The sequence below is a fragment of the Fusarium solani genome (assembly GCF_023522795.1).
Source record: "Fusarium solani strain SB1 chromosome Unknown bctg00000000, whole genome shotgun sequence".
Classification (NCBI taxonomy): Eukaryota; Fungi; Ascomycota; class Sordariomycetes; order Hypocreales; family Nectriaceae; genus Fusarium; species Fusarium solani.
In genome coordinates this window covers 6202721-6220982 of record NW_027072157.1, presented here as the reverse complement: position 1 = coordinate 6220982, position 18262 = coordinate 6202721, and the positions used below count along the sequence as shown (strand labels likewise).

Here is an 18262-nt window from a genome sequence, read left to right as displayed (position 1 = left end):
TCTGCTTCGCGCAGTTCCGTTCAGATTTCTTGCTGGTAGCCTGAGCCGGCTGCAGAACCGCCAGGCAACAAGAGCCTTGCAACTGGTCTTTGTTGTTCAGAGGAACTGACGTATCTGTTGGTATGCTTGTCTAGGAATTGCGGGCGACCGCATGAAGCGCACGGCAAGGTCTGCATCAGATCCTTTGACGCGGTATGGGGCTGTTTCCTGTTGTCAACCGGCGGTGCTGCTGAGATGAAGGCTTTCGATGGGGGACGTAAAGCCAACACACGCTAGAACACGCTAGATGTCGATATTGGACACTTCTTTGTCTCCTTCCGCATCAATAATGACGTGTCCCATTGTACAAGCCCAGACGCTGCCTGCTCACAGCACACGTCCCGCCTGAGTAGCCTCAAAAGCCTCGCTCCCGGCAAGATCGTGAATAATGTCAATCCACATGACCTCTTTGACGCGCTTCCGAACCTGGGACCATGTCTGCCGACCCGTCAGACTTTGAATCGACTGCGCCAGCCAGGGCGCCTTGCTATCAAATATGACCATTGAGCCGATGAGGAGCAGCCACAGCTTGACGTTGGCGATGGCTTCTCCTTCGACGGGAATGGCTTCGATGGCTTCGCGTAGCTGTGAGGTGAACAAGTCTGATTTGAGCTTGACGCCTTGGATTTGTAGAAAGATGGTGGACTCGTAGGCCAAGAGACCCAGACGGATAGCCTCTCGGAGGGGATGTTCATCTAGCGAGTATTCAAGGACGAGTAATCGATACTGAACCGACAACATAATCTCTTGGAATATTTCAGGCTCCAGCTTTCGACGAGCGGGGATGAGCTGGTTGGCCAAGGCGGAAAAGTCTCGAAGATCTTTGAAAGCGCTCTTGAGCTTGTAGTCCCAGGAATCCATCATGCTCAGCAGTGCCAAGGTCGTCGTCTGAAGATGGGCCGGTGCGGAGATGCCGTGAATCGTCTCGAGTAGTGGATGCCAAGTCGGTGTACCTCTGTAGAGCTCGGGTTTGCAGCCATTCCTGATGGACCAGCCGAGATCGACCCTACCGTCGTGAGTACTTGTCAAGTATGATGCCGAATGACACTTACCGGCACAACTTTATCTGCAACTGACGGTTGTCGTTGAATGCTTCCAGCCCACCTCTCAATCTGACGATATTCCGCAGGCCGTTCGAGTGAGCTTCAAACGCATCGACATCCTCCATGGCGTCCGCCATGACAGCCAGCTGGATCACCACAGCCGCAGTGACATCCTCGACCTGCTTATCCTTGTCGTCAATCTTGTCCTGGAGCAGCTGGATGGTCTGCCGAAGACGACTCCTTGTTTGTGAGGAAAACGATATGCCCCAGCCATTCTCGTAACTCTTGCGGCCTTGTGTCGTTCGCATGTCAAAGAGGTCCTGGAACGCGCTGACCATGAAGAGCACCGAGTGGAGATAGGTGGCATCTTGAAGAAGCCAGCGGAACCAGCAGACCTTTGTGCGGTCGGGTTCAAAACACCATTCTACCGGATAGAGAGTGTCCTTGATGGTGGTAAGGACTAGGAAGTGTTAGGTGACTTTCAGTATGTGTGAGTAGGTAGATACGGTAAGCTTACACCTGTATACGAGATACAGCGAGTTCCTGTCGAGTGGAGTCGCAAAGTTGAAAAGAGTCAAGTCTGGAGGTGACAACATACGAGCTATCAGAGACGGCGACTCAACCCACGCTCTGTACTGGAGGTGATCTCGGTAGTAGTCTGGGAGTCGGGACACATCCATGCCTATATCCGGGCGACCGGACTTCCCATCTCTCCGAGCCTCATCCTGCTGAACCTCAGGGTTCACCAGCACGACATCTCTAGAAGCCCCGCGACGCTTGGTATTCTTGCCGCGCATCACATGGCTGCGGATGAACTTGCGGGTCTCGGGGGCAGGTTTGCCCGCAGGATCAGAGGAGATGAACTCGAACTTTTTCGCTACAGCGTATCAGGATGAGTGAAAAAAAAAATCCCGGATGAGGTCAGGTTAAGCATACGCGCCGTCTTCCTAGCCCGTGCCTTCTGCCGGACGGGGAGCTGAGGGTCCGGAGTGGTAAAGAGGGGCTCAAGCATATTGGCCAGCGCGTCGTCGGTCCTAGTTTTGGTTCTGTTCTGACGTATGATGGTCTCGGAGACGGCGTAAAAAAGTGTGAGAGGAAGAGAAAAGGAACTTGAGATTGTTAACTCCAAACGGACAACAGTCGATGCATGGTGGAGCTGCGTTGGTGACGATATCCGGAGTTCCCCACGGGTGCCAAGACACGATTGTTTTCCTGTTCGGGTTAGATCCGTGATGGTGCCCAGCAGGGCTGAATTGATGCGATGTAGTCGAAATAAGGCCTGTAACCTTGGCTCAGTATTATGACTACAGTGTCCCCTTTATTTTGGCAGAACATCTCGGTGTTTCACTCTTTCCCGACCACAGCCTCTCTGATCAAACTCCAGCCTGCGCATCAATCCCGTGGTTCGGAGATAAGGCAGTCCCTTCTCCCAACCGAAAATACACAGCATAACCCCTTGATTCCGAGCCTCAACTCCATGTCTCGGCATTCATTGATTGCCCGAAAGGGCTGTCAGTCAAAGCAGCTGAGCAATCGTCACACTTAACGAGCAGGCTGCACCGCCAGAATGGATGGCGTCAACAGGTCTCGATTGCTTTCCGTTTTGGACTTGGACCTGTTTCGCTGCGTAACCGACCAAGCCATCTGATGTTTGTAAAGTGTTATAAAAGGGGGGTGCAAGTGTAGTCGTTTTGAAGATGAACAGACACATCATTCTACAGTCATCAGTCAACAGACGCCTCTTCTAGCATTTCAACTCCAAGAACACAATAACCTCATCACAATGCCTCCCAAGTCCCTCGAACTCAAGCCAGACTCCTACCGCTTCTTCCAATCTCAGTTCACCAAGCCTGTCTGGCCTCCCAAGGAAACCTCTCTCGCCAACGGCACTGGCATCATCACCGGCGCCAATGTCGGTCTTGGATTCGCTGCAGCCGAGGCCGTGCTGGCCCTCAACCTCAGTCACCTTGTAATCGCAGTCCGCACAGTCTCCAAGGGCGAGGCTGCAGCAGCCAAGCTCCGAAGCAAGTTCCCCAAAGCCAAGATCGATGTGTGGCAGGTCGACATGCTCTCACACGAGAGCGTCCAGGCGTTTGCCAAAAAGTGCGAAACTCTGGATCGAATCGACTTTGCCATTCTCAACGCAGGCACTCAAAACATGGCCTTCACCAGGAGCCCCGAGGGCCACGAGTCCACGTTCCAGGTCAACTACCTCTCAACCGTCCTCCTCGCCACACTCCTCCTGCCCACCCTCAAGAAAAAGGCACCGGCGGGAAAGCCAGGCCGTCTCACCATCGTCAACTCTGGAACATCTCTGATGGTCAAGGTGCCGGACCCAAAAGACGAGCCGGCGCTAGCGTGGTACGATGACGAGTCCAAGTTCTCACCAGCGAGCACGTACTGGTACTCCAAGGCCCTCGCACACTTCTGGATCCTCAAGCTAGCGGAGCGTGTCAAGCCAGAAGACGTTATCGTCAACCTCGTGGATCCGGGGTTGGTCAGGAGCACAGATCTACAGCGAAACGCCAATTTTATCGTACGCACCATCGCCTGGTTTGCCAAGTGGATCATCGCACGGTCCCTAGAGCAGGGCGCGAGCACGTTTATAGATGCGGCTATTGTGAAGGGCAAGGAAACCCACGGGTCCTATGTCATGGACTGGAAGATCTTTCAGTAAGTGTTCTTCAGCTATGGTTGGATGGCAGACACTAACGGTTCCAGTTATACCAAGGCGGTGTATGAGGATTACGGTCTAGAACTTGCTGGTCGGATATGGGATGAGACTCTTGAGATGCTTTCATTTGTTGATATTAATGGGATTCTGAACTCGTTGTCAGAGAAGAAGTGAAGAATGGAGCGATCTGACGATTAGGACTGTTAATGCTGAGGGATGGATTGTGTAAATGGGAGCTGCACTGTACTTAATTAATTCCACTTTATACATAGATCGAATTCGAATACGGACTATACTGCCAAGGATTCGTATTATCTATCTGCCAATAGAGATCAACTGATGGACAAGATGAATAGTCGTCGAGGCATGTTCTTGTAGGGTAAGCTGACATGGATCCTTGCCCGATGCCCTCTTTTGCCTGTTTTGGAAGGCGACCCTAAAGGCACCCTAGGGCTCAGGAAAGGAAGTTAACGATGAATCATACCAGCAAAACATGCGACAGACATTTCAACATGGACAAAAAGATAAACCATGACGTTTCAACGCAAAAATAAATGCTTCAGAATGGCAAAAGAATTGAAATCGGATGAGTGCGACCATCGGGAATCGAACCCGACTCTAGCGCTTGGAAGGCGCTAATGCTAACCACTACACCATGATCGCTTGTTGTTTGTTGAAGGTGGTAGTACAAGTCAAGCTTATATTTGCAGCGGAGGACATTGGACACGAGCTGCTCTGGTGGGCCCTCTATGCTCGAGCTGTCTCGGTTGGCGCCTCAAGATCTGTCCAGTTGCTTACTGCTTGCCCAAGCAAGGCACTGTGGTAGGGATACTTTGTGTGCCAAGTACTTCTGGCAACACGGCACATTCACGACACAAGTGACGACAGCGGCGGTCTGCACCATTCTACGCTTACACACAACTGTCATCGAGTTTGAGGCTCACAGAAGGTCAATGCCGTTCGCTACTCCACGGGCCAAGACAAACCCTTAGCTTGTCACCTTTGCTTGGCAACTTGGCTGCTTGACACTGATGCACGGGGGGGAGCCTGGGCAGGGGGAATTACATTGATGTGGTGGATTAGTGCGAATAGCTTCAAAGGCGGCCGACATTGCGTTTCGCAAATGCTACAGTACGAGTCGATGGGCTGACGTGGACGGCATCTTGAACAAGTCCGGTATGCCGGTAAACCGCGCAAGGCTGGGTTTGAACTTCTAGAAGAGAGGAGCCATGATGATTCAGCATCCACGCAATCACCGTATTGGATATGATCCTACTGCATCCGGTCAGGTCAAGCCGGGTATTCGGCCATGCCCGTGGGATTTCGCTATGGAACAGAAAAGGTTCTGCCCTCAGCTCCAATCTCACCACCATATGAGATTGGATCGTGAACAGCGCAGCGCCGAGACGATCACGCCGTTATCCGTGCCGTTTGTTCCGAGTAGGGGTACGTACCTTTTTTTTGCGATGCTACCTGAGTTCAGATGGTGAAGCTGCTGAGTTGATGTTGATTCACGACAAAAAGAGATGAAGATTTCGAGACGTTATCAATCTTTGAATTGACGCTTTTGCAACGAGATACAACTGGCTTAGAAATATCTCCCCCAATGTTGAGGCGCAGTCGAATTGCCTTGCTTCCACCTTCTGTAGTAGGCCATCACGGAGTGGCCGGCCCCATCTCATCCCCCTTCCATCAAGCCAAATCCATCCCGCCCCCCGTCCGTCCCACCAGTCCCCGTCTTTCAAGGGCCAAGAAAACTTGCGAGGCCAACCAGGAGCAGTGACTGATTCCTACCGCCTCATTCGCAGCCATTGACACACGTACCTCATTCTCCCGCGTCGCATGGAACCTGAAAGTCTCAGGTCTTGATGAGAGAGATACGTACCCTGTCGCTGGGCTGGGCTCTCTTGCCGAGTGCCGTCCTGGTGTGTCGCACACTGCCAAGGCCTCTCTACTCTCTTGAGGGGATGCGTACGCCGCCTGTTGCACGACAAGAAAAGATACGAATCAATTCATCAATTCAATTTGGACTCGATTAGAGTAAAACTCAGGCACATGCCGGCTTGAAACTTTGAACCTGATCTTCCAGATTTTGAACCAGATTTGGAGGGGACCCGGGGAGACAAGCCACCCCTCAGCACCAAGACCAAGCCTCGTAAGAAGCCGTCTTTGCCGCTCCTTCCCTCTGACGCTGCGCTCACTCGCTCGCAAAGAGGCAGCTACGGCTCCCTAGTTCCGAGCCTGCACTTTCCCTCCAGCGTCTTTCCCCCAAAGAACCAGTGAACCCCCCAAAAGGCCCTGCTCTCAGCCACTCAAGGCGTGTCCCCCGTCTCCACCGAAAATCTCCTCCTGGCCGCCGCCGCCACTTCTTGTTCTTCTCCAAGGCCGAACAGACCAGACCAGGCTCTCGCTCACTCTCCACCCTTCCATCGCTCCCCCAGTCTCAGTCTAGCCAGCCAGCCAGCCTACGTACGTACCGGCCAGCCAGTGCGTGAGATACCTGCAGCCAGCGAAACTGGGCCCCTGGCCGCTTCCACGCGCGCTCTCTTGCCGGGTTCCTTGCGCATCCCGTCATTTCTCCCTCAACCGGCCGACCTCCAACTCCTCCAGTCCAGTACCAAGACTCCATCTCTTTGCCGGGCTCCGATTCCTCCCAACGACTCGACTCGACTCGTCGTGCCTTGCTCTGTCTGCCCGCCTGCATACGCACGCATTCCCATCACCACGCGAACACGGCAGCCAGCATCCGCGATACATACACGACACCGCACTGGAACCCAGCGCCACGAGTGCCGCGAGCCGACCAAGATCCGCCTGTCGGCCGCCTGTCCTTTCGTGGACACTCTAGACCCGACGAGACTCACGCTACAACCTGTCTGGACGCAGCAACTCAAAGACGCCTGTTTCCCCCCATCACCGGCATTCGTGTTGTTTCATTCTTTTCCCATCAACAGCATCGACATCGTCGCCGGTTCATCTCGACGATACTCCTCTTTGCCACTCTGAAGCCATCGCGACGTTGCTGTTCGCAAGCACTCGCTCCACCAACCCGAGTCTCACCCACAGACAACCTCGCTCGTATCTGTCGCGAATTTCCATCGATTCGCTAGTCATTTGGCAATCATCAACCTCTCTAGTTTGACTTTATAGGCCGACCCTGTTCCCTCGATTGAAGCGTCCCGAATCGTCATCGCCGCCCTTGCGTCGCCGGCTCCACGCGTCACACCCCTCGAGAGATATAGAGTGACAGCGCAAACTGCGGCTTCGTAACCCTGGAGGACTAGACCTAGAACCTTTCATCCGGCCCTTGGCCATGGCGGACAACGAGAAGAGGGTTTCCACCGGTGGGGTGTCAGAGGTCCCCGACGACCGCAATCCCCAGCAGCAGTACCAAGAACAATATCAAGAACAAGTTATTGCCGATTCATCCTCCGAGTACAATGAGGTAATGAACCCCGACCTAGACTTTCTGGATCGCCTGACCCCTGCTGCCTCGGCGCTCCTCATACCTCTCGCTACCGCAGACCAGCTGAATTAACCCGTGCATTTGAACAGTCCTTCTCCTACGACCAAGATGACATGCGCGACTACCATGCTGCCGAGCAGGACCTTCACGTCACCGAGGATGACCTGCTCGAGGCTCGCGAGCTCGCTTCCAAGTACACCCTCGAAGATGTCCGCGACATCATGGGCCGTGTCTACCGTATCCACGAAAAGGATCCCAACTTTCCTCTGACAGTTATCCAAAAGATCAAGGCCTTCCTCGAGAACGACGAACTCTTTACGCAACCCGAAAAGCACGAGAACCTGGTACAAGAGATGAAGCTGGAGGCTGCCCTCATCACCAACAACAGCCCGTATGCTGAAGTCCGAGCCGTGGTTGAGAACAAGGATGACACCTCGATTCCCTGCTCTACGATCCGCAGCTGGGCCATCGGTCTCACATTTTCGGTGCTCCTCGCATTCACCAATCAGCTCTTCGATATTCGTCAACCTGCGATCCGTATCATGGCCAACGTTGCCCAGCTTCTGTCGTATCCCATTGGCAAGGGTTGTGAGAGATGGCTTCCTGATCTTGGATTTACGTTCCTTGGTGTTCGTCATTCTCTCAACCCAGGCCCCTTCTCCAAGAAGGAGCATATGCTCATCACCATCATGGCCAACGTCGCATACAACACCCCGTATACCAACCTCATCATCTGGGTGCAGTATCTGCCACAATACTTTAACCAGCCATACGCCTCCCACTTCGCCTACCAGATTCTGATCGCACTCAGCACCAACTTTATTGGTTACGGAATGGCTGGTGTCTGCCGTCGTTTCTTGGTGTACCCCTCTTACTGCGTGTGGCCCGCGTCGCTGGTTACTATTGCGCTGAACTCGGCCTTCCACACTGATAACAACAGCCCGGTCCAAGGCCCCTTTGCCAAGATCTGGCGAGTCTCGCGAATCAAGTTCTTCTATGTCATGTTTGGCGCCATGTTCATCTGGTTCTGGTTGCCCAACTACCTCTGGACGTCGCTCTCCAACTTCAGCTGGATGACCTGGATCGACCCCACCAACCGCGATCTCAGCACCATCACTGGTTTCAACAATGGCCTTGGCATCAACCCTTTCCCCACTTGGGACTGGAATGTCCTGTTGTGGGACTCGGCCGATCCTTTAATGGTTCCCTTCTTCAGCACATTCAACCGCTTTGTTGGTGCCTTCATCTCCATGTGGGTTGTGTTGGGTCTGTGGTACAGCAACATCTACAACACTGGCTTCCTCCCCATCAACAGCAACCGTGTTTTCGATCGCTTTGGTGACTTGTACAATGTCACTCGTGCCATCAATGACCGTGGTCTGTTTGATGCTGAAAAGTATGAGGACTACTCGCCCCCGTTTTTGGGTGCCGGCAACGTGGTCATCTACATCTTCTTCTTTGGCATCTACACTTCGACGCTGACCTATGCCATCCTCTTTCACCGTCGTGAGATTGTGACTGGATTCAAGGGTCTTTTCAACAGCATGAGGAAGAAGAAGTCGACCGGAAACGACGAGATCCACGACCTCGATGTGCACACTCGTCTCATGAAGGCCTACCGTGAGGTACCTGAATGGTGGTATATGGTGTGCCTTGTCTGCGCCATGGCCTTTGGTATTTCGGGCATCGCTGGCTGGGATACTCACACGTCGCCTGGTGTCATCTTCTACGGTCTTGCTCTTTGCCTCGTCTTTGTCATTCCTGTCGGCATCATCAAGGCCATGACGGGTATCGAGGTGACATTGACTGTGCTCGCCGAGTTTATTGGAGGTTCCTTTGTCGAGGGCAATGCTCTGGCCATGAACTACTTCAAGTCGTTCGGCTACGTCACCTGCGCCCACGCCGTCATGTTCTCCAACGATCTCAAGCTTGCTCACTATGTCAAGATCCCTCCACGACACACCTTCTTTGCCCAGATCGTGGCCACCTTTATCAGTACTTTCGTGTGCGTTGGTGTCCTCAACTTCCAGATGACCCAGATCCCAGATGTCTGTACCGAGGACGCTCGCTGGAAGATGTCTTGCCCCAGTGTCAACACCTTCTTTACCGCCTCAGTCCTCTGGGGTACTGTTGGCCCTAAGAAGATCTTTGGCCAGAACGGTCTGTACACGGAGGTGCTTATCGGTTTCCCTCTGGGAGTCGTCGTCGTGTTGGCTGTCTGGCTGTTGAACAAGAAGTTCCCCAACTGGACTTGGACTCGACAGATCCACCCCGTGGCCATCATGTACGGAGGCATTGTGTGGGCTCCGTACAACATGTCGTATGTCTGGCCTTCGGTGCCTATTGCGTACTTTTCCTGGATTTACCTCAAGTCAAGATACCTCGGCTTGTGGTCCAAAGTAAGTCAAACTCTCTACTTTCACACTGAACTATGCTAACCTTTTAGTACAACTTTGTGCTCTCTGCAGCATGGTCCTGCGGCATCGCCATTGCCGGAATCGTCATCTTCTTCGCCCTTCAGCTCGAGGGCACTGAGCTGAAGTGGTGGGGCAACACCATCAACTACGTGGGATGCGAGGATGATGCTTGCCCTCTTCAGCAGCTGAAGCCGGGCGAGTACTTTGGTCCTCGGGTGGGAGACTTTCACTAGACTCTCTCACCTCTAGACTCTCACGGGGTCTTGACATGATTTGATGATTTTTGAGCAAGTGGTTTTGATGTTTTTGAGCGTGCTTTTTGTATTATGGGCATTTTTTCGGATCTCCTGGTTAAACTCGTATACCCCAGTTGCGCTGAGTGACAGATATAGACTGTCTTATGACATTATAGAGGAGCCTTTGGGTCAGAATGAAATGATGAATTCAATTTGGTGTACTGTGCATGTTTTGCGGTTTGTGGTTATTTGTATAATAATAATGCATGGTTCATGGGGTATCATTACTATGTCTATGTGTCTTGTCGTGATATAATTACAGAAATATTGAAAACATGGGCGTCATATCCAACTGTGCCTTTCATAGGCCGGGATGATAATGAATAGGTGACACATTTTGTCTTGTGTATGAGATTGGTCCTTCACCTCAAGAAACGAGGAGTGATTGACCGACGTGGTAGATCCAACACAGATCCCCAGATGGACTTGCGCTTATCAGCGTGAAAAGGGCCGACCGGGCTGACTTCGACAACTTCTTCGATGGACCTCCATGAGGAATCTGCGTCTTCAACGGATCTCCACGATGAGTCCCCGATACTGCTTCTATCAACCGGGCTGCCTCGATCGCCAGAGTCATAGCTGAGGACAGTCCCCTCAAGCTCAGCGACATGCTTCTCATTCTCAGACAGGAGACTACCGAGTCTTGGGACAGGGGCAGACTGGGCAGGAAGTTCAGCAACTGTTTTCCCACGTGAGGCACCGTCTAGTTCATGAACGCCATTAGACGGCAGCGAGGTCTCGCTGGTGGATTTCTTGGACTTTATCCACTCGCTGGCCTTTTGGCTTAGATCCTTCATGCTGCTGCGGCCTCTCAGACCGAGAAAGCTCTTGCGCCATGAGACGGTGCGTTCGGACTGGGGACCGGATCTTGACTTGGGTCGTCGGAGGGTTGAAGATGCCTCTGATTTAGGGGCGGGGGGAACAGGGAGGGCGAGCGTCCCGGCGGTGCGGAGGAGGTGAGCAATGTGCTCGAGCTGAGACAGGCTGCTCGGGTTGGAAAGGATATCTTCCACTCTGAGGGTGATGGCGTCGAGGTTGGGAATGTTGAGGCATCTCAGAGCCTGGTTGAGGTGCGTTGTGAGAGAGTGGGCGGAGAGGATGGACCTAGAGATGGCATAGAAGGGGATGGTCTCGAGTTGACGTTGCGGGATGCTGGATGATGGTTTGATGACCTCGTTCCAAGCCCCAGCGATGGCCTTGTCCAGATCCTTTCGCTGGGCTGGCTGTAGAACAACATCAACTGGGACATGCAAGGTGCTAGACTCCTTGGGAGGGAACGGAATCTGCTTCACAGAGCGGCTGATCTCTTCGGCAGACTGAACCATGGGCTGGTGAATCGTGTCTGCGTGGGTCAGAGTCTCCCAAGCAGCGACAAGAAGGCTGAGGCAAGACTGCACAAACGAAGTAGACAGACGCTCTTCAGAGTATTTGATCTCAAGCGTGACACGGTCAGCGCCCTCAACGGTTGAGCGAACAAACAAATGAGGAAAGTCCTGCGCCGGAGGATCGACAGTCTTGTAGGTGAAAGTCATTCCATCAATGTTGAGCGTCGATGACCCATCAAGAGGCGACTTGACATCGTGCTGTACAATGGTGCTAAATTGAGTACATGCCCGCCAGTTGGTACACTCATTGACAAGCTCCTGGAAACCAAACATGTCGAAGCGGGCATTGGACTGTCGCTGTTTCTGAACGCAGGCCATGAGATCGAGAGGCGTGCTATGGATGGCAGGAAACTGTACACGCACGGGGATGACGTTGGTCAAGGGGCCAACCATGCTGCTGAGATCCATGGCAAACGGAGGAGGCACGTTCTGCGTGTGGATGACCTCACCAAAGAGCACATCGTTGACGCCTGAGAGGGTAGCGAGCACAATAGCCCAAGCAGCTTTGAGGGCGGTGTCGGGGGTCATGCCATAGTCGACAAGACGGCCTTGGGATGTGGTGTGCTGAAGAGACTTGATCTCAGCCACGGCTGTTGGAGGAGTAGGTTTGATGTCATTGATAACGTTGGTCATGGAAATGTTTTCGAGCTGGCACTTCCAAAACTCCAGTCCCTGCTCACGATTGATACGTGAAGCACGGGTGTATTCAAGGAAGCTTGATCTGGGAGTCGTGCTGGCGGCTCCCTCGTAAAGGGAAACAAGGTCCTGGACGATGAGATGCGACGAGGTGCTGTCTATTTGAGTCTTGCTCAGACGCATAATGAGTGTACCTTGTTTGTTGGAGTCGAGAAAAGGTGAATTGCGTAGCAGGAGTCCTTGGGTCAAAAGCGAAGCTCTGCTCTTCCTTGACGATGGTTTCCGTCATCTTGTCGAGCTTGGACTCGCAGGGATATGTCCTGAAGGGAGCCGGTGAAGCAAGATGGACTTGATAAACTCTATGCTCGTGCGTGACAAATGCCGTTCTGAGGGCAGGATGCATCGCTGTGAGATCATCACAAGCCCCCTCAAGCTTGGACAATTTGAGAGGACCGTTGAACTTGATAACCAGGCAGACAATGTCAGCACGGGAGCTAAACATGCCCAACTCGAGGCTTCGGATCTGCTGAGACGACGCCTCGGTCACATCGAGGATATTCCGAGGCGAGCAGTTGAGCTGAGGCGCAATCACATCCTTGACAAGTGCGTTGTCAAACTTGTCCATCGAAAAGGCTAGGTGTGACGGGGCAAACATGTCTAGAGTCTTCTTTGTGGGCTTGTTAGACGACTCTGCAGCGCGACACATGTCGGTGAGAGAGACCTCGTTCAAGATGTCGAGAAGAGAAACATGAAGCCCGTACTTTCGGCAAGCAATGACGACCTCAGTAGCGAGGAGCTTGTTCCCACCGACGGAGAAGAAACTGTCGGAGCCCTTGATCTCGCCAGGTGGGATGCGTAGCACACCAGCCCAGATGGACCTCATGACCTGCTCCGGGCGCGTTAGAGGCAGAGGCTTCTGTGCGAGGACAAGGCGTTGGATCTCTGTTGGGTTGGGGACCGTGGACATGGCGAGGAGTTCTTGACCGGATACCTGGGACACGATTCGCTGTAGCTTGCGGCGGTTGACCTTGAGGGATGTAGACACGGGGAGTTCCTTGACGGGAATGAAGATCGATGGGATGCAGTGTCGAGGAATTTTGGGTGTATGAGGACCAGGGTTCTCGATCGACTCGTCAAACATCTTCTTTGCGAGAAAGGTTCTCTCCTTGACACGCTCGTTGACGTCACAAAAGTTCTCTTGTCCATGAAAGAGCGTTGGGTCTAGTTCGAGAAAGGCCGCGAGAAAAGGAGCCGAATCTCTAGTCCTGATTGAGTCCACCACGACATCAATGCCTTTGCCGAGGCATCGACGGATGTGTTGCTCTACCTCCGTCACGTCGATTGTCGAGCCATCCACCACAATATCGTCGCGGATGCTGGATAGGAACTGGATGTTGCCGTTGTCTAGAAATCTCACACGGTGGCCTGTCTTGAGATATCGAGCCTTCTGCTTCTCCCCTTGATAGGGAAGACTTGGAGCGACCAGTGGTCTGTCAAGAGCAAACCGATGAGGTGTGACAAGGGGACTGTCAATGGCCAGTTCGCCAATGGCGCCAACAGGCATGAGTTTCTTTGGATCCTCAGGGTTAAGGACCCAGAAGCGACCCGTCACGGGAGGAGTGATGACGTTCAACGGGTTGTCCCTTGTGATCTCAGTGATGGAGATGCCAAGGGGGCAAATGTCCGGTGCTCCATAAGCAAGTAGAACATTGCGGCTCTCCAACCAAGGTCCGTACGTGTCGGGATCCAGTTTACGAGTTCGGAAGCAAAGTGTTTGAAGCGACGGGACAGAAGCTGGGGCGATCCTCCGTGCGAGAATGCCCGTCATGTACGACCACGTAACTCCCATACGTGCCATGGCACCAGTGAGATCCTGGGCACGGTCCTTTGCCGAGGGGATACAGACGCAACCGCCGTGAACCATGGTGCCGAGAATCTCAACCAGCGAGATGTCGACGTTGAAGGCCGAGAGCTGTAGGACTCTGCTGAAACTGTCCATCTTGAGGGCCTGGCCCTGGCTCACAAAGATGGAGCACAGCGAAGAGTGGGTGAAGAAGATGCTTCTCGAGGCACGGGGGCTGACGAAGACACAGGCAGCCTGTTCAGGACTGGCTTCACGCGCAAGCGACGACATGTGAGGAGGCAGATTGGCAAGGAGGGTGTCGTTGACGATGACCAAGTTGAGTACCATGGCACTGAGATCGCGCCAAGCCGTCTCAGCCGCAAGTACAATGTGAGGTCTTAAGTGATCGATGGTTGACTTGACCGTGGCGGGGTCATGACAATCAAGAGCCACGAAGCTGGCACCGGCCTGCATCACGGCGAGGAGCATGACAGGAGCCCAGTGGTTCTTGTCCAGTACAACAGGCACGGCCATGCCAGGACCGACGCCAAGGTTCACCAGATACGTCCGTAACCTAGTGACCAGCGTTGATAGTAGAGCATACGACATGTCTCCATCCCAGGAGCAGACGGCCAGAGCATCAGGGCGCGTGAGGCTGTGTTGCAGAATAACATCGTGGACGCAGGCCGAGATCTTGCGAGACCTCTGCGTCGACTCCCAGTCGTTAACAACAAGCTGCGCGTAGTGACGATCCGTAAAGAGGTCGATTTCATCAACAGAACTGTCCGGGTGCTCGATGATGCGTTTCAGGGCTGCTTCGAAGCTGCTAACGATACTTTGAGTCTGATTGTGCGAGAGGTGTCGTGAGGTGAAACTGGCTTGGAGACGGCCGTTGGCAAAGATTGCAGTGAGGGAGAGATCGCAGTCAGTCCTGCGTCCGGATGTCACAGGAGAAAGAACAAGGTCTGCTGCTCTGCGATTTTCCAGCGGGCTGTTCTCAAAGGGGTCAGAATCCTGAAAGAATAAGCACGTGTTGAAGAGCTTTTCCTTGAGCCGCAGAGCGTGCTGAATTTTGGCCATTGTGACATTATCATGCTTGCGAGAGGTGATGAATGATTCTCCAACAGACGCAAGACAAGCCCCAATCAAGAAGTCAGGGCTAACCTCAATGGAGCACGGCAGAATAGTAGCAAAGCTGCCCACGACCTGATTGATACCGCCAAGGAGTTGCTCATCTCGCCCACTAAACTGATATCCAAAGGTGACATGGTCCGCGCCCACAAAGGAACGGAGGACCAACGCCCAGGCAAGCTGCACGACAGCGTGAGGCTCGACGTGCTGTTGTGCGCAAAAGGCCTGGAGTTGAGGCTGTGTGACGTCGAGGGTATATGACTGAGACTGGAACGTGTCCCCTGAAGAAGGCGAGAGGCGAGGGAACAGGCATGGCCTCGCGTGGGATAGCCCGATCTTCCAGACTTCCATGCTGTAGGCCGTGTCGGTGGAGGAGACGTGGTACAGATATTTGCAGTGGAGGGCTTCGTTGTGTGTCGGTTCTTCGCCGGAGTAGACTCTGCTCAACTCTGTCACTAGTAGATCGAGACTCGCCAACTGTGGCCGTTAGCAACTCTTTCATCACACGAACAATCCGGGTTAACAAACATCGCAGATTGCCTGACTGGCATCCAACCTCACCAACGTCCTATCAGGGTTGTGGCACACTGAGAGACGATGACGCGGTTCCGCCAATGGCATGTTCAACTCTGGCAAAGTCGAGACAGCCTCATCAGGGTCTATCGATTCGATAAAGAGCATACTCGGTGATGCCTTCTTCAAAATAACCTGATCAAACAGTCCCTCCCGAGACACTCCATCAATGAAGATACTCCGCAGAGCCGGCTTGTTGGTCACAATGGCCTCCCACGCAGTACACAATCGCGCAGTATCGATCGAACGCCCCTTCCGTGCTCTCAGTTCGTAAACGGCGTGTACGTTAAACGTGTCGATGTTTTGCGTCTGAGCAATGAGAACCTCCTGCTGAGCTGACGTCACGGGGTAGATAGTCTCGATGTCCCTCACATTCGGAATAGGAACGCCTGCGAGTCGATCGGAAGTGAGTCTAGCGAGAGCTTTATAAGATGATCTCAGTAACGGGGCGTCGGCCAGAGTGAGCTCGGGTTCGTGATTCTGAAGTTTGCCAATGGCTTCAAGGACAAGACGCTCAAAGACCTGCACCCAAGTCTCGATCTTGTCCTGGTACTTGGCCGCCTTGTTGTATGTCAAGTCCACCTGTGCTCCTGAGGCGTCCATAAGGACCGAGACTTCGAAGAGGGCTATTCTGCCCACCTCAGAGCCTGCCTTAGATGTGAGAGAAGCCGTCTTCTCACCCGGCGCCATTACCGGCTCTAGGAGTCCATTCTTTCGCTGAAGCTGCTCTGCCGTATCCGCACAATTAAAGATAACTTCCACCGGGAAACTTGCAGCCGCGCCTTTCGAGGTAGAAAACTCGGCTGCAAAGTAGGGGATGCCTTCTCTGGGGACGGTTCGGCGCGTATCCTTGATAAGCTTGATGGCCTGGATTAGATCGATCGTCGAATCGAGGAGGACGCCAATGGGACAGAGCGAAGCAAACCATCCAGCCGTGTCCATGATGTTGAGGCCTCCATCAACGGCGCCACGGCCGTGTTCTTGCTTCCATAGCGTCGGGAGGGCTCTGTCGGGGAACATGTGAGAGAAAGAGAGCAGTAGTGCCGCAAGGAGAACATCGGCCGGTTCTGTCCGCAAGACGTCGGCAGATGCATTCTTCAGGATGTAGACTAGTTCGGGTGTTAGGGAGAAGGAGGATTGTTGAGTGTTGCCGTATGTGTTGGCTTCTTGAGTCAGATTCCAGTATTCGAGGTCGGCGGATAATACCTCGAAGGGAAGGGTCGGCTCAAATAATCGTTGGCTCATTTCGTAATTCTGGTATTCGATCCAACGAGGAAAAGATGTTGATGGTTTGGGTAGAGGAGTGCCTCGTTGGAGCAACTGATCTAGGTCGTGGATGATGATACGCCATGATAGAGGATCGACAATTAGGTGATGTGCCGTAAGATGTAGCATCTGCTTGTTCTCGTTTCGAATGTGTTCGACAGCAAAGACGGGTCCTTTGGTAGGGTTAATAGCAGCCTGCGCTCCCTCCACCAAACCCCGTATCTCATCGTCGTCAACATCAGTATGGTGGGCGAAACGGTATGAACTTGAACTCGCAGGAACGATAACCTGAAGCCACTCCTGAAGAACCGGTCTGAAGCGAGCTCGAAGCATCTCATGCCTAGCGACCAAAGCCTCAACAGCCTTCTCGACATGCGACGGTTTAGCTCCACCTCTTACTCTGAGCATGACGCTCCGCGTATACCGACACTCTGGTTCCGCGATGGACTCGCCCTTCCGCTTCAAGGCCTGAAAGTAAAGCTGCTGCATCGGCGAGAGGGGAAAACAAACCGTCTCACCCAGCTCCTCAGCATCGTGGACCACCAGCATCGACTTTCGCGACTCAGCCCACGACTGCACCTTCTTCCGCCACTTGCCTGGGCTGATATCCCTCCGCCGCCGGGGCTCAGCGACCTGTATCCTCATAACCTCGTCGTATGTGGCATTGCTGATATCCTGAGCCCACGCCTGGAGTCGCCGAGCGTCTGGCTCTTGACTATCGGTAAAGGGCATGTACGCGAGAGGAATCCAAATCTGCGGCCGTCGCGCGTCAGCAGCCCACTCCTGAACCGCTATCCGTAACGATCTCATCTCCTTCCTCTGCGCTTCCATCTCCCTCCTTGGCGGCAACGTGATCTCGTCAACTTCGGTTTCTGCTGTACCGCTACTGGTGGAGATGCTGAGAAAGGCCACAAGCTGGCCATCAAAGGGCCCCACCTTGGGCGTCGCGAGGCACACATTCTTGACTCTGGGAAAGGACCTGAGGAGACCGTCGAGGCTGGACCTGATGGGGTTTATCGAGTCGTCGTCAGTGGGCATGGAGTCGTAGCTGGACATGGAATCTGCCCACTTGCGACTCTTTGGCGAGAATACGTCATCATCCTCAGCGGCAGGACTGCGAATCGAATCTTCCGAGCTCAACGCCGAATTGGTGGTGGAACCAAGAGGTAGAGGATCAGGAAACGCCGTTATCCGCGTCTGCAGCTCAGCGAGCGTGGGACAATTCAAAACATCCTCGCTCTTGACATCGATGCCCCTCCTCCTGCAGGCCAGCCGCAGAGCTTCAGCCTTTGCCTCGTCGCCGCCCAGTTCGCTAAAGGAGTCGTAGAGGAGGATGTCATCTCTCGAGATGCCGAGGGTTTGGGCGACGGCCTGGATGAGGCGCTCTGGAGGGGGCTGGCTGTGCTGTGAGAGTGGCTGTTGCTTCCCGAGAGACATTTTGGAGAGGATCTAATGGAATGAAAGTAGAATTGACAGTAGTTGTCGCGGGTCGG

General features: G+C 53.6%; 5 protein-coding genes across 5 annotated transcripts; 3 read left to right on the top strand and 2 right to left on the bottom strand.

The window, feature by feature from the left end:
- Positions 1 to 366: 366 nt before the first annotated feature.
- Positions 367 to 2094, bottom strand: MRS44_001982 (uncharacterized protein; the record flags this gene model as incomplete). The annotated part of the gene is made up of 4 exons (XM_046271754.2): positions 367 to 1045; positions 1092 to 1542; positions 1600 to 1959; positions 2019 to 2094. The coding sequence occupies 4 exons, from the start codon at positions 2092 to 2094 to the stop codon at positions 367 to 369; spliced, it is 1566 nt and encodes a 521-aa protein (XP_046124852.1).
- Positions 2095 to 2865: 771 nt separating this feature from the next.
- Positions 2866 to 3930, top strand: MRS44_001981 (uncharacterized protein; the record flags this gene model as incomplete). Its single annotated transcript, XM_046277863.2, has 2 exons — positions 2866 to 3755; positions 3804 to 3930. The coding sequence occupies 2 exons, from the start codon at positions 2866 to 2868 to the stop codon at positions 3928 to 3930; spliced, it is 1017 nt and encodes a 338-aa protein (XP_046124851.2).
- Positions 3931 to 4985: 1055 nt separating this feature from the next.
- MRS44_001980 (uncharacterized protein) lies at positions 4986 to 6762 on the top strand (the record flags this gene model as incomplete). Its single annotated transcript, XM_065623903.1, has 4 exons — positions 4986 to 5202; positions 5565 to 5681; positions 5846 to 5911; positions 6074 to 6762. The coding sequence occupies 4 exons, from the start codon at positions 4986 to 4988 to the stop codon at positions 6760 to 6762; spliced, it is 1089 nt and encodes a 362-aa protein (XP_065480314.1).
- A 307-nt stretch (positions 6763 to 7069) lies between these two features.
- On the top strand, positions 7070 to 9872 carry MRS44_001979 (uncharacterized protein; the record flags this gene model as incomplete). The annotated part of the gene is made up of 3 exons (XM_046282886.2): positions 7070 to 7201; positions 7312 to 9621; positions 9669 to 9872. The coding sequence occupies 3 exons, from the start codon at positions 7070 to 7072 to the stop codon at positions 9870 to 9872; spliced, it is 2646 nt and encodes an 881-aa protein (XP_046124850.1).
- Positions 9873 to 10297: 425 nt separating this feature from the next.
- On the bottom strand, positions 10298 to 18206 carry MRS44_001978 (uncharacterized protein; the record flags this gene model as incomplete). Its single annotated transcript, XM_065623902.1, has 3 exons — positions 10298 to 12110; positions 12151 to 15407; positions 15459 to 18206. 3 exons carry the CDS (start codon positions 18204 to 18206, stop codon positions 10298 to 10300), a joined length of 7818 nt encoding a protein of 2605 aa, XP_065480313.1.
- Between the last annotated feature and the right edge of the window lie 56 nt (positions 18207 to 18262).